General features: G+C 41.6%; 1 protein-coding gene across 4 annotated transcripts in view; it reads right to left on the bottom strand.

Moving 5' to 3' along the window:
• AHI1 (Abelson helper integration site 1) overlaps positions 1-15,040 on the bottom strand; it is a 198,859-nt gene that overhangs the window by 135,300 nt on the left and 48,519 nt on the right. For all 4 annotated transcript variants that reach the window (XM_045294511.1, XM_045294513.1, XM_045294514.1 and 1 more), the window contains 5 exons: positions 13,182-13,411; positions 10,985-11,091; positions 7,977-8,095; positions 5,577-5,707; positions 4,505-4,645 (listed from right to left, as the gene is read on the bottom strand). In XM_045294511.1, the coding sequence (XP_045150446.1) occupies positions 4,505-4,645; positions 5,577-5,707; positions 7,977-8,095; positions 10,985-11,091; positions 13,182-13,411 (728 nt within the window). The remainder of the gene's footprint in view (positions 1-4,504; positions 4,646-5,576; positions 5,708-7,976; positions 8,096-10,984; positions 11,092-13,181; positions 13,412-15,040) is intronic.

The raw sequence follows: 15,040 nt of genomic DNA, 5'->3' as shown, positions 1-15,040 counted from the left end.
GGTCACTGTGTGACCTGAGGCGACCTCATTCCCCCTGGCCTCCTTCCCGCCACCTGTAAAAGGAAGGTTATATTACCCACCTGCTGCTGTGGTGGGAGGAAACTGCGCAAAGTAATATATGTTGAATGCTCAATGTTTCCTAAATGATAGCTCCTACCACCCCTATCCATTACCGGCTCCAAACATATCAATCAGCCATGCCTTGTAGGCTGTGATTTTAAAATAAACTTTCAGGGGAAAACACTGTTCCACAGAATCTGTAATTCACACACACCATCATGTGCATGGCATGTATTAGGATAAACAAAACCAATCAACCCACTGCCTTCAAAGGGAATAAAGTAGAATGGCCCCATATGGTTTTCAGAGCTGTAAACTGTTATGGTGGCAGATGTCTCATCTTTCTCCTGTTGAGTAGCTGGTGGGTTCGAACTGCTCACCATTAGCATGAACACCTAACTGCTGTGCCACCAGGTCTGATATATTGAAAATAAGGTGTCATAAACACTTTCACCTAAACCTCAAGGGGCATGTGCCCTGGTCTCAGCCAGCATCAAACCATGACTCGCATCAAACTCAGTCATGCAGCTTAGCTGTTGCCATTGCATGCAGCAGAGTTGACCCAGGCTCCCAGCAGCTCCACGGGCGTTCCTCGGCTGCCATTTCCATGGAAGGTGCCCTGCTGGCAGGGCAGCTGACCCGGTTTGGCCCCTCCCACCAGCTGCTGGGTAAGGAAAGAGGTGGCCGTCTGTTACAGGAAGAGCACAGCCTTGGAAACCCACAGGACTTGCTCCAGTCTGCCGGCAGGCTCCCTGTGAGTTGGAACTGACTCGGCAGTGGGTTTGGTAACCTTTATGGGAGCGGATCACCGGGTCTTTTCTCCTACAGCGCCACTGGGTGAGCTCAAACCACTTTCAATGAGCAGCTGAGAACTGAGTTGTAGCATCACCAGGTCTCCTTAGAAACCCACTAAAAAAAAAAAAAAAGCCACGCTCACTGGCATGGAGTCCATTTCCGACTCATAGTGACCCCACAGGAGCACAGACCCAAGGTAGAACTTCCCCTGTGGGTTTCCCAGGTTGTAAACCTTTATGGGAGCAGAAAGCCTCCTCATCTTTCTCCCGCGCAGCAGCTGGTAGTTTCGAACTGCTGACACCATTAATCCTATTACTAAAATCACATCTAGCACTAGTGGTGAAATTGCTTTTACATTGAACAAACATTCTCCCAGCGCTTGAGTCAACTGTTTAGGTCACCCGAGAGAGTAAAAAACAAATAAATAAAGCAGGGTAGCCTGGGCCTGACTCCAAGCTTTCACAGCCCAGTGCAACCTGGCACAAAATTGGTGCTCAATAATAACCCTTAAGACAGTGAAGGCAAAGCACATCCAAGCCAGTCCTGATCCAGAGGACATACTGCCACCTAGTGAAAGATTTGGCTCATTACCTGCGGTTATTAAATTCTGCTGAGAACCTCCCAAATGAAGACTTGACACTACTTAAAATATTCTATGCATACTTATCAGATGTCAGTATTCAGAATAGGTACAACTTCGTCTGTGTCCTATCAAGTATAGGACAGGCAAAGGCACCGAGAAGAGCATAGTGTAAATGGTATGGTAGGGGGAAAAAGGTTGCTGGTGAAGACCATCAAAAGCTAGTAATTCAGAAACACCTGCCACAAAAGCAAGTTACTCTAGTAAATAAGTGTACAGGCTCCTGGGCTGGATGCAAATCCTGGCTTCTGCAAAGCGGAGATAATAATAGCACCTGTATCTGAGAAGCTTACTGGGAAAACTGAAGAATAAGTGTAAAATGTTTCCAGCAGTAAACAAGCAAGCATTACCTGTGACCCTTATTAAACACAGAGCGGCATTCTGGAGACCGAGGGAGACAAACACTGACTAGTATCAGAACAGTAATTGCTAAAGTTGAGCTTTGCAAATGTTAATTCAGTGGAAGCTGTTTCTCTGCCTAGCACTCTGTTATTATGGGAAACCTAAAAGTACATTATCTGTGGTACTCTCTGACTAAATTTTGTATTACCGTATGATTAACCCTTTCAGCACCAGGCAAATACAACTGCCTTCTGAAAGTAGAAATCATGTTTCTTACCAGAAAAAAGTCAGTAAAATGAAAGACCCAAAGACCACAGCCTGTGCATACGTTCAACACTGACAGACCCTGCTGACTCTTCAGACTGCTGGAACTGAGAAGTGGAGGACAGATTTAGCTACCAATCTAGTTCAATATATGAATTTTCTTTCCTATGTAAGGTTAAACTTTGCTCTTAGGATATTTTGCGCACTAAGATAGTGTCTGATTGATAGACATTTAATATCCAAGGTTTTGTTCACAGCTTATTTAACATTAAAAAGGGGGGGGGGCTTGCTTTATTTTCTTTGAAAATTAGCTAAAATCAATATAGTACCAGCACTCTGAAACCTGATCTGTCCTCTACTTACTTAAGTTTGTCTTCAAATAAATTATTCCTAAACCTGACTGTTCTACATATTATGAATTCTCAAAACACACTGCCATCTGTCGAGTCGAATCCAGCTCCCAGCAACACAGGTGTGCAGCCCAGGTGAAGCCTACTGCAGAGGAAGTCAGAGAGAGAGAGGATTGTCTTTCTGAAGGACAACTTTGAAGACAACCTGACCTAATGATTCTGACCTGCGTTTAATGAGTGAAATAGTTTAAACTCTGAAACAGCTTTTCATTTTCTTAGGAATGTACACCACTCCCAAGAGTTAGCCGAAATCTTGGGTTGTTTCAGATTATTTGACTTCTCCCTGAATTTCCTCATTTGAAAAGAAGGCAGCAAAGATCTGGGGACAGGTGGTGAAACATTCTGAGTTTTAATCACTTGGAAAGGTGTTCAGGATATCACAAAGATAACCTGGTGCTCTAAAGACCGTGCACAAAATCATTTCCAGTCCGTGTGTGTGACGTCAACAGTTTTACTATTAAGATGCTTGTGTAAACTGTTCCTTCTACACTTAAAGACAGGAAGCCATTTTATTCTTAGCTTTATCCATTTATTTGTCAACACAATTTACCCAAAAAGGCATCATCCGCTTTGAAATACATGAAAAGGTTGATGAGCAGAAAAAGAGAAAAAGCACAGAAGCTTTTATTCTGATTCCATTCCAAATAAAGATGTGCGGCAGCCTCTTACAAGTTCCTGTAAGTTCCTGTAGAGTCAAGTGTGCGCTGGTTGGATAAGCTGCTCACTCGACCTCACCTTCTGTTACTTGCGCTGTGTTTGAGTAGAGTACTTATCAAGTTATGAGGCGTTTTCAAAGTTACTCTCATTCTAATCCTTACTAATATCCCTTGCCAGTAACACTTTATTAGTCGTGGTATCATTTAGAACGTGAGGAAATGAAGCTTCAGACAGGCTTATGAAAGGCACTGAAAAAAACACAACAGATCCTAACACCTTTCTCTTCTACTTTCCAAGAACACACTTCAACTCAGTGTCTATGGTCCGAAAGCTTAACCGCTGACCCTCACTCCCTTGGGTGGTCTAATTACGAAATCCATTTAGCCATGGCAAAAACAAAGTCCTTGAAGGAAAAAGAAATAATGGAATTTTAACGTGAACTGGTGGAAATTTCAAAAGCCTAAAACAGCACACTAGAATCTGAATGAGGACTGTTGTGAAATAATCTCTAAGCTCGTAAGAGTCTGAAGAAATCACCGAGCTGTGTATTTCCTGTGTAACAGTCCCACTTATAAAGGAGTTCGGCATGGCGCTCTTCCTTTATATGAAGATTCAGAGTAGACACAAAGGAAGGGCAGTTTCAGGATACATGTTTAAACTAGACATCAGACTTGGACTTTGGATCACTTGAGAAAGCCATTGGTCAGTCCCCCTGAGCAGTGTTTGCTTTTACTAACATTTGCCTTTAACAGCGAATGGTATTGTGTTGCTTGACAATTTACCATGAGTCGCAATGTTTGGGATGGACAGGGAGGAAGTGGGATAAGCAGTGGTAGGTTGAAGTTAGTGCGATGGATGCGCTGAGACAAAATGTGTCTGAATAACTGAATGTAAAACTGATGACATGCTCTGTAAACCTTTACCCGATTCACAATAAAAAGTAAAACACACATACAGACAGACACACAGGCATTAACTCACTATTCAATTGAAAAGATCCCTACTTCCAAAATGGGATTTGCCTTTTAAATTTAATGGGCATGTTCCAATTGAGCAGTTTTTAATCATTTACAAAAAGTACTGACAACATATCTTGCAGATCCCAAGAAGAGCACATCACTGCGTGTACTCTTGCCTACAAATTCCATACTCCACCATGCTTATGAAGAAATAAAACATCTTATCACAATAACAATCTATTAATCTGCTCCGTCCTTGGAGTATATTCCACAAAGATGTGTTCTCACAAAGGACGATAGCTTTCACAGAACTCATGATTCCTGACTGTCTGCACATAGAAATGAAATACTCTTGACGTATCAAGTAGTGGACTTACCATGGAAATCATAAATATAAAGAAGAATCGGCTCATTCTGCCCAAAGGCACAAAACGCAACCAAATGTTCGAGAGGGTGATAAGCGATGTCTCGAATGGGTGACTTGAAAGGAAGGTCAGAGTACATTGCTACCTGTTCGCCTAAAAAGAAAAGGCACTCAATCATTCACACTGTCTTGGGCAGTGCTGGTGACAAACTTTTAAAACGGAAAGCACATTTATAGTTTGTAACGATGAAGAGCCTCGACAAGAGTGACTGGCTGACACAGAAGCTGCAAGTGCAGGCTCGAAGGTAAGCACACGTGTGAGGCTGCGCAGGGCCGGGCAGTGGGCCCTTCTGCTGCTCCTCTGGCCCCCATGGGTCAGAACCTAAGAACAACAATGATAAAGGCCACCTCACTTCACAGAAAGCCTCAAATACTTTACAAGTACTTGAGAACTTTTGTTATTAAAACTCTTATTTTATTCTGCCAGCATGCCTCTTTCTATTTGTGATCCAACTTCTTCAGTGAGGCTTTGAAGACACCAGCTAGAGACAATGAATGGGCTCACGAAGAGGTCAAGAGGACTGTGAGTGCTGACACAGCTGAGCAGTTGTCGTCTGTATCCCTCAAGCCAAAGTCAGTGCCATCCAGTCGATTCCGACTCAGTGGGCAGGACAGAACTGGCCCCGGGACCGTCCGGGACTGTAACTCTGGACGGAGTGGAAAGCCGCCTCTTCCTCCTGCGGAGCAGCTGGGAGCATCCAACTGCTGACTGTGCAGTGAGCAGCCCAATGTGCTACCAATTCCCCCAGCAGGGCTCCTTCTGCCCTCCACACCAACACGGTCTCACGCAGGGTAAGAAACACCTGAACCTTGGTTGTTATGTGGCATTCTAAATCTACGAGAAGAACAAAATACTAAAGAACAGAGTTTAGTAACCACTTAGACTGCAGCTGAATTCTATTTTACTAGCATTTCAACTTTACTTAAAAGACCCAACTGAAAATCTGAATTTAAAATTTCCTTGTCTTCAAACACCAAAAACAAAGAAAAAAAAGTTGGGGTGGTGGTGATCAATTCATATTTACCTGTTTCTGGGTTCCAAACATACACGATACCATCCTCACTTCCAGCAAAAAGAAAAGTCCCGCATGGTGTCAATGTACTATGGAGCTTCTCCCGGTAATTCGCAGCACCTACAAATTTCCTTGCTGCTAATCTAGAAATAAAAACAACTTCTTTTTACATATGTAACTAGTCTTAAAAAAAAACAACAGAACAAATCCAAACTTAACTGCCATCAAATCTATGCCGACTCAGAGAGACCCGATAGGACCAGGGTAGAATTGCCCCCGTGAGTTTCTGAGACTGTAACTCTTTACGGGAGTAGAAGGCCCTATCTTTCTCCCTGAGAGTGGCTGGGGGTTTTGAACTGCTGACTTTCTGGTTAGCAGCCCAACATGTAATCACTACATCAGCAAGGTTCCTGTTGTATACACTTACAATATAGATGATAGAATAATGTTTCTTTTAAATCATTGGAATTCAACAAGTATATTTTGAAAATGTGCTATGTGGGAGGCACTCTGTAATGTAACATTTCTCTGGAGAAATATTAAAATCACCGATTATACATAGTACCCACAATTCCAAAGGTTTTCACTAGCAAGTAACAGTCAGCACTTAGTGCCATGCACCAGGTTAAGTACTACTACCATCTATGGTTTACAGAGAGACTTTATATACACTGCTTTGTAATCAGGGTTGTGTTTGGTTTCCCTACTCAAAAAAAAAAAATCATGTCAAAAAAAACCTAGGATTATACTTTACCATTTTAAGTGGGCATATATAATTGTCTAAATTTATCTTTAACAATATCCTATTATTGGACCACACTGATCATCTTTACAGCTTTACCCCACCATGAACATGATATCTATGAACAATCTTATAGATGTATATAAAAATAGGCCTGTACCATTTTGCAGATATTTTTTAAGATAGTTTCCCATGCCTGGGTTACTGAGCCAAACGTTTCTGGAGCCTGTGCTACATGCTATACTGTTTTCAATTATTTTACATATACTAACTTAGTTTACCCCCACTGAAGCCTTATGAGTGCAGTAGCCCTTCACCGCCTTGAGAGCTGAGGAGAGAGAGGCACAGAGAGGCTGACCAAATCGTAAGAGGCGCACGAGGCAGCGTGTGAATCCCAGCAGGGCTTTCCAGAGCCCACATGACACTACCCAAGCAGAATAACCACATTCCTTAGCCTGGCCTTCAAAAACCTGGCACCAATCTTCATTTCTAAACAAGTCTCTCTCAAGATGCCCCATAAAGAGAGACCTGGGTTTGTAAAGACTGGCTTACTAATTTGGCCAAGTATACCTTCTATTACCTCAGCACTGGACTTCCTTTCCATTCCCCAGATGAAAGTTCCATTTTGGGTCTCCTCTTGTCTAAAATCTACCTGTCCTTCAAAATCAAGTTCAATGGACAACCTTTCTAAGCGTCTTTAGCACAAGATGATTAGAGCAGTCAGATTTACTATGAACATTAAAAAAAACCTTTTATTGTATATTTGCACTTATTACATATATATTCCATATTTGGATTTTGTCAGGCATTAATAATTACAAGAGCTGTATATAGAAAAAATGCAGCAGCAGATTCCAGACTTAGGATGTCACCCTTTCATCAAATGGATGCTGTATGTCTCATTTGGGGATGAACAAATAGGTCACAAACTCCTGATGTGCTAAACCTGCTTGTCATTCTCCCACTGCATTCTATGAGCCCCTTTATATAAATACTGATGGGCCTAATGAGCAGGCCAAGAGCTCTTTGTAGGATATTAGAGGACATGCAGGGTCACTCTGCCATCCTATGTTGAGGACAGCTTAGAAATAACAGTGCTAAGAACATCCTGCTCTCATTGACTTCACGGGAGCTGCCACACCAAGACCAAACAAAGCCCCCTGGAAGGACATGCTGCTCCCAAGGACCCGCCTCTCCTACACCAAAGCTGTTTCCCTTCAGTGTGCCCTGTTTAAGAGTTAAAGATGCAAAACAAGGCTGTGTTCATCGAAAGCTCCGGTTGAGAGACCACACTTGGCGGTGGCAGTATCACAGCAGACATCCCATCACTATTGAGGGTAGAGGTTTTTTTTATTTATTTTTTCATTGTGCAGACTGAAAACAGCTGACTGCTTTCAGGGTTTCTTAGCTTGGGTGTTTTCCACATTTGGGGCAAGATAACCCTTTGCTGTGGGCAGCTGTTCTATGAAGTGCAGGGTGCTTCACAGTATCTCTGGCCTCCCCACTAGATTGTCCCCCACTAGTAGCAACTGTCAAAAATGCCTCCAGACTTGCCAGATGTCCCATGGGATGGAAACCTCCCCTGGCTGTGAGCCACTGCTGTATTTGAGAACTGTTAATTCATTATCTATTCTATGGACACACAGCCCATAAAAAGGAAATATACTCACATGCGGAGGTCCATAATCCTCAAAGCACTGTCTTTGGTGTGGATTAACAAGCGTTTCCCATTGGGATGAACCTCCAAATAGCTTATTGGGACACCTTTAAATTCACTCTCTTTAATTTCCTAAAACAATTTAAAAGAAAATAGTTAAAAAGTAGCACTACCCAAAAGTGGTCTCTTGCTAAAATTTTAAAATTAATTTTAAAAAGCCATCTTCTATTTGGCTATAAAACTGTTAGCAAAAAGACTACCAGGAACTTCAATTCGGAGTTGAATATACATAAGGACAGAGTTTTGCTTAGTTGCTTTCAGCTCCCTAACGCCATGTTGGTGTTGTCTGCACTATGTTCACTTTCCCACAGTTTGTTGATTCTCGAACCAGCAACCACATCTTCTAGCACTCTATTTTTAGCTTACCACCGTATAAGAAAGCTTCTGATCTGTTTTGCATTCATTTCTTTCAATATTTTATTGTTTCTGGTGAAAGCTTACACAGCGACGTAGCTTCCCATTTAATGATTTCTAGACATGCTACTTATTCAGGGCCACGGGTCCCAGTTGCCCCACTGTGCCATCATCCCATTTTCATCCTGACGGCTCCATTTCCAGGAATCAAGCTTCCCTGCCCCTGTCACGCAGCCTTCTCGACGCTGATGCAGTGTAGAGGTTGAGGGCTGGAGCACAGAACTCACAGGGAATATGTTTCTTCCACGAGCCAATCCGTTACGAAAGGGAAGGGAGGCTCTGGGAGAGGATCCCGTTCAAAGCTCGGATGGCGTCTCTGAGCAACGGCCTCAGGACTCCTCGAGCCTCTACTGATGCAGCACGTTGCAGTCTGGCTGTTTGCAAGGCGCTGGGTTTGCCGCTCTAATTTTCTCCCATTCTCTCCGGGACCACCCTGTGTGTTCCTGGTCAGATTGGCTTCAAGTACTAGCAGGGCATCGTCTAGTTCTTCTGGCCTTAGGGTGGATGAGGCTGTGGTTAATTCAGTCCTGTAACTCCCGAATGATATCAATTCAAAAGTAAGTATATATTTAACTTTCTAAATCTACCTCCACTCTCAACAGACCAACAGATACACGTCTACTCATCCCAGTAGAGTAAAACTAGCAGACTCTTATTCTGAAATAACTTAAATGAAAAGTTTCATTTTTTGCGGGGTGTAGGGGGAGGGATTGTTGGTAGTTATCTAAGGCGACGTTAGGTGACACCCAATTAATAACGTCAAGAAAGACATAAATATTGAAGGAGTACCTGCCTGGGCAAGGCTTCCACAGGAAGAATTACCAGAAGTCCTTCTAATTGGGATTACTGAGACAAAGAAAACACTGCACGTGCAAAGTCTCTTGAGCTCATGGCCTCACACAGCCAGAGGAAAGCCTGCTATCACCTGGAGGCAGAGTTCTGAATCGGCCGTGTTCTCGCTGCAGGGATCCCTGATTGGAGGGGCTGCTCCTCACAGGAGGGTTGGCGCAGGCAACACCCTGCGACACCACCACTGCAGCTCAGAAAGCAGCCGCCCAGCCCCTGCGACAGCTGTCTCACACCAAGGCCTGCTGTCAGCTATTTTCCAAACGTTACAGGAACGAGTCAAATGCTGACACCCCAGATGGGGGGGTCTCACAGAGCTGCACAGTGACAATTTGGGGCAGGGGGAAGCACTGGCGGGGGCTTGAGCAACGGGAGTCACACTTGCACACATGCAAATGTGCCAAAGCAAAACCCAAACCGCATTCACAAGTGAAGGGTTGAGTGTAAATCTGAGAGCTGCTGCAAGATCTGGTGTTCGGAGTGTCTGCTAGTGATTTTTTTTTTTTAAATCATGTTCATTCTCAGGATTAAAAAAAAAAAAAGGCCTCCGCTGCAGCCAGTGACTGGGTCCAAGGGGTGTGTGGAAGAGCAGGCGGACACCCCATCGTCCAGAGGCAGCAGTGTGGGCTGGACAGCCCCATGGCTACCAACCGGCCACGCCAGCTCACGTCCGTTTTCTTTTTGGGACCGCCTCAAGTAGTCACCACGCTGCAGCCTTTCAAGGTACACGCAGCTGCTAGTTATTGTACCATGCTGCGAAAACACATGCTTTCTATAACGAACATTAAACTCTGCTTTGAGACTCAACCTTTGGAGCCCTGCCAAGCCCCCAGGTTCACAACTAATTAGACAGTTTTCCCCCCCAAAGAGTGCAACATTAGTTACAATAAGACATCATTCATTAATCTGACAGACCCGGTGAGAATGACTAAAAATAGAATACATTAGACAGATTTTTAAACAGATCTGAGATACTTAGTAGATGTTACTAAAATTCATGGAAATTCTTGACACTTAAAAGAGTGTTTTCTTGAAACTAGAACAACTATTGTTATAATCTATCATGTAAAAGTGGAGAACAAAGGTTTAACCGGCAAGGCAGAAATGACGTCAATTCAGAGGAAACAAACCCAAGTTTAATAAATCATTACTTTCAACCAAATAGAAACACTGTGATGGTTAAAGATATGAGCCATTTTATTAGAAGCTCTCTGCCCATAGAAATGAAAGCGGTTAAGAAAAAAAGAAGAAAAAATGAAAGCGGTTACTCAAGTGCTTCGGACTATTTAACAAATAATTATTGTGATTAAATAACAAACTTAACCATAACGACAAAATTCTGAAAGGCCACCCTGCTGATAAACATAGTATTTTTACAAAGCAAAGAATGCTTTTACTCACAGACAGTAATAGCTAACTTGCCTCATTTTTTGGCATACATTTCATTGAGCAGATCACTAAATGTCATAGTACAGGCTGGAGCTAATAAAAAAAAAAAAGGACGTAAAGCTTGACCAAAATGTAGAAAATTTTCCGTAAGTGACACATTGGCAATTTGACATCAGGAAGGCCCAATAACTTTGCAGGGACTGAGGAAAACGGCATTTTGCTTGACTGTTTTCAAGAGAAAACAGATTATCCTGACATGGATTTTAAGATCATTTCTCAATTAAATCCCCAATAAGAAGCACAGCTCGATACCTTGCTTACAGTCCAGTGGCGCACCGAGTGCTGTGCTTCGCTGGCTTTGACGTAGGTATTCCACACAACAATCACGCCCATGCAGTCTCCCGAGTACATGTGATGGCCTGGCGGGAAAAACACTTGGCTATGGATGCTGCACAGAGGAAAGTACGGGGCAAAAGCCGGAGCAACCACAGCCTAGTTAGACAAAGAATCGAAAGGGCACTAAAAGGAATTTCATGTGAAACAGAAAAAGGTCAGATTTATTCCTATCCCAATTATCTTCAAATGGATTTTCTGCTGAGTTGAGTAATTCTCGATGGTTTATACCCCTTTACCACTTACCTGAATTTGAACACAAAAAGAAATGAGCATGTCTGTCCAGGTGTGCAAATATGATTCCAATTCCAAGGTCAAACCAATGAATCAATTACTCCAGTATTTTACCTGTCTTCCTCGTCTTTATTAACCAATATAATCTATTTTACATTCTGGAGCAAGACCCACACTCTGATACATAAGCCTATTGCTGTCCTGTCAATTCCAACTCACAGGACCCACAGGCAGGAGCAGAGCTGCCCTGTGGAGTTTCTTTATGGAAGCCGACCGCCCCCGGGTACCGTCATGCCTGAGATCCAGGGGGAACTCGGTGAATCACCACAGGATAAAAAAATAACAATAACAGGTGTTCCGGCCTAACATTCATTCTTAGAGTGAAACTATCTTACAGCTCCATGGGACCGCAGAGGCCCTGCGATGCATCTTCACACACACTCAGGAATACCGTATACACAATTAATAACAGACGGTTGTTCAGCAACTGTGAGTTTAATATTTCACACAGCAGCTTGTTCAACTGGTAAACCAGCTTATGTACTAGAATGTTCTTTCTAATTTTGAGCAAAGAAAATCTGTCTTCTGTAGTTTTGGTCCCACTATCTACCCACTGGAGGAGCACGGAACAATTCCCCCCTTTTTTTTTTCTTTCATATTTAGCTATGGGGTCAAATACTTGAATAAATTCTCCATTGCTCTTCAATAATTCGAAAATGAGTTATTTTTATCATGACAATATTTTCAGATACCTCTTATCCTTGGGCTGCAGCCCTGGTGGTATACTGGTTAGGGGTTGGGCTGTGATCCACAAGGTCAGCAGTTTGAAACCACTAGCTGTTCCGAGTGAGAAAGATGGCAGTTTCTACTCCCATTAGCAGTGAGTCTCAGAAACTCACAGGGGCACCCTGTCTCCTCGGGTCGCAATGAGTCAGCATCGACTCGATGGTCCTGAGTTTGGTTTTTGGGGTCCTATTTGGTGGACCTTTTTTGAATGTGTTCCACATTATTAACATTCCTACAGTTAAAGTGAGCTTAACAGACATAATCATTTTAATCTGGTTCTCACACTAACTCCAACTACAGTCTACCCAGCAAATAGTATCTGATACAAAGCAGAAAGTGACCATTTAATAGACATAATGAAGTTACTCTTTAAGCTAATACAATAATCTACTTTTATATCTTTAAAATAATGACACTCATTATAGAATGGTAAGGAAAATCTTTAAATAAGTGTATGTTTCTCTTCCACACATTTGTTTTTTTTACCCTATTGCTACAATTACAAGACATATTTTCCATATTGCACTAGTATTTTCCCTATCTCATTTTTACTTTTAATTTAAAAACTCCCTGACAGTCACTGAGTCAATTTCGACTCGCAGCGACCTTTAGGACAGAGGAGAACTACCACAGCGGGGTTCCAATGCTATGCTTTTCTACCGGAGCAGAAAGCCTCGTCTTTCTCCCACAGAGCCCCTAGTGGGCTCGAACTGTTAACCTTGCAATTAGCAGCCCAACTCACAACCCACATGCCATCAGGGCTCTTTAAAGAGCTTTATTAAAATATGACCGAAGTCTGACAAACACTAATCCCATGCAATAGATATATCACATCTGTTGCATGACTAGTCCTTATAGTCAAGATTAACTGGATCTAAATGTTTAGGATTTAACTATCTTTAAAACTATAAAGAGAACTTCTGAAATTAGGTCTGCCATGTGATCTGCAAAATAAGCATGAATCTAAATGTGCCCCCAAACCATCAAAACTTAAAATCTCTCAAGCTTCAATAATGATTATCCTAGTCAAGTGAAAAATAAATTAAAACTATCTTCAAACAAGTAGCTGTCACTTGGCACATACTCTCTAACATACCTTCAGTATCAAAACAGAGAGAGTTGATAAAACTCTTGTGAGTGTCAAACTGTCGGATCAATATGGCAGGATTCTCTCTTGTATCCACTTTCCATATCCGTATCACAGAATCATAGCATCCTGTCACCACCAGCTCCTTCACAGCTGGATGGAATTTAGCCGTGTAAACAAAGGAAGGATGAGGCAAAACTCGGAAAGTACTGGTATTGTTTATTTCATTTTTCCATATCCTAGGGAAGACAAAAAGTTATACATTGGTTCTGAAAGGCCAAAGTTCCTTGGAAATTTTCCCTAAGGACCAATGTATCCACATGGAGCTCAAATATGCAAGAGCAAATAACCAATAGCAGACAGCTTTATCACAATAAAAAAGATGAACTCGCATTTCTCAGTGGAATTCCTCACATTCTTAGCTATTATGAAGGTTAATGGTTGGTTTGCTTAACTAATTTAAGTTGTACTTAGAAAATGGACACTGTATTTGTATTTGGATGTGTTTTCAAAGCAACTTTTGACATTGACATAACATATATCAAATAGCTGAAGATTACACTGAGCACAATATACATGAAATATACAGTCTATGGAGAAATTTTAATGACTTCTCATTTGTGTAACCCCCTTTTTCAAAGTAAGTATTTATGGGGTTTGCAGCATAGGATAATCCACTGAAGTTAATATTTTCAACGTCAAAGCTGAGATAATAAATATAAAATGGCAAAGATTAATAGCCATTGAAATGACTATATGAAATCTGGATTACAGTAATTATGGCAGAGAACTATCCTTCATCAAGCACTTGCATGATAATTAACACTCTCATCATCTCTTCCTCTACATAATGGCTGACTTAAAAAAAAATTAAGATGATTTTACTTTCTACATTCTTGGCACAACAGAATGAAATGGCATGCTTAGATATTTAGAATTTCCAATCAATGTGAAAAAATAAGGAAAATGTAACAATAGAGAGGTGCTATGTGAGAGTACACTATTTTCTATATGTTTGGTTAAGCTATTAAAATCAGAAGAACATATTAATTTTTAACATGAGGAAGCCCTTTATAATTCATCCTTCTAATTACTGCCTAAGAACTAAAGCAATTTAACTCCTTTTCAAAATCATGAATAAAAGAAGGAACCACAGTTGCTAATCAAGAATAACATTTATGAGTTTTCTTAGCAGCTGCTTAAAATACAGGATATGGCATTTAATTACTAAGAATCCAAACTAATAATGAGGGAAGTGAAAGACCATGTTTTCAAGTAAAAATGAAGCACGTGTGCTCTTGCAGAAACATGCTCGCATGCAACCCTTCCAGTGAACATATGCTACGTGAAATATGGTACTTAGTAGAGAGGGGGAAAATCACTAACTTGGAGGAAATATTTAATAAGATGAAAAAGGTGAAAACCTCAGTTGCTTGCTAATAAAACATAGCTGTGTTATTTAGTCTAATACATGAAAGGCAGAAATTAAACAACTGTCTCTTCAAAACATTTTAATGTAATTAAACAGACTTAGATTTTCAAATCAAATGAAATTTTTGGTATAAAAACTAAACTGGTACCAATGCTAGCTAGCTTCAGGCACCCAACCAATGTCAGACTCCAACATCCTAAGAAATGCATTAATGAGTTTAGGGAACAAATCAGATTGATCATGGCCGGAGAAGACTAACAGGAGACACACACACACACACACACACACACACACACACACACACACACATGAATTGGGAAAGAAATAAACAAAACACCACACCAAAAACCAAAACAAGCATAAAACTGAATGAAGAGGAGGTGGAAAGACACAGAGACTCCTTGGGAGCCAATACATACGGAAAACCTTTTCTAGT

The sequence above is a fragment of the Echinops telfairi genome, unplaced genomic scaffold, assembly GCF_000313985.2.
Source record: "Echinops telfairi isolate 266 unplaced genomic scaffold, ASM31398v2 ScPeMD7_3533;HRSCAF=4204_0, whole genome shotgun sequence".
In the NCBI taxonomy this organism is placed as follows: domain Eukaryota; kingdom Metazoa; phylum Chordata; class Mammalia; order Afrosoricida; family Tenrecidae; genus Echinops; species Echinops telfairi.
Note: the sequence above shows the minus strand (reverse complement) of the source record. Positions and strands in the feature narration are given on the sequence as shown.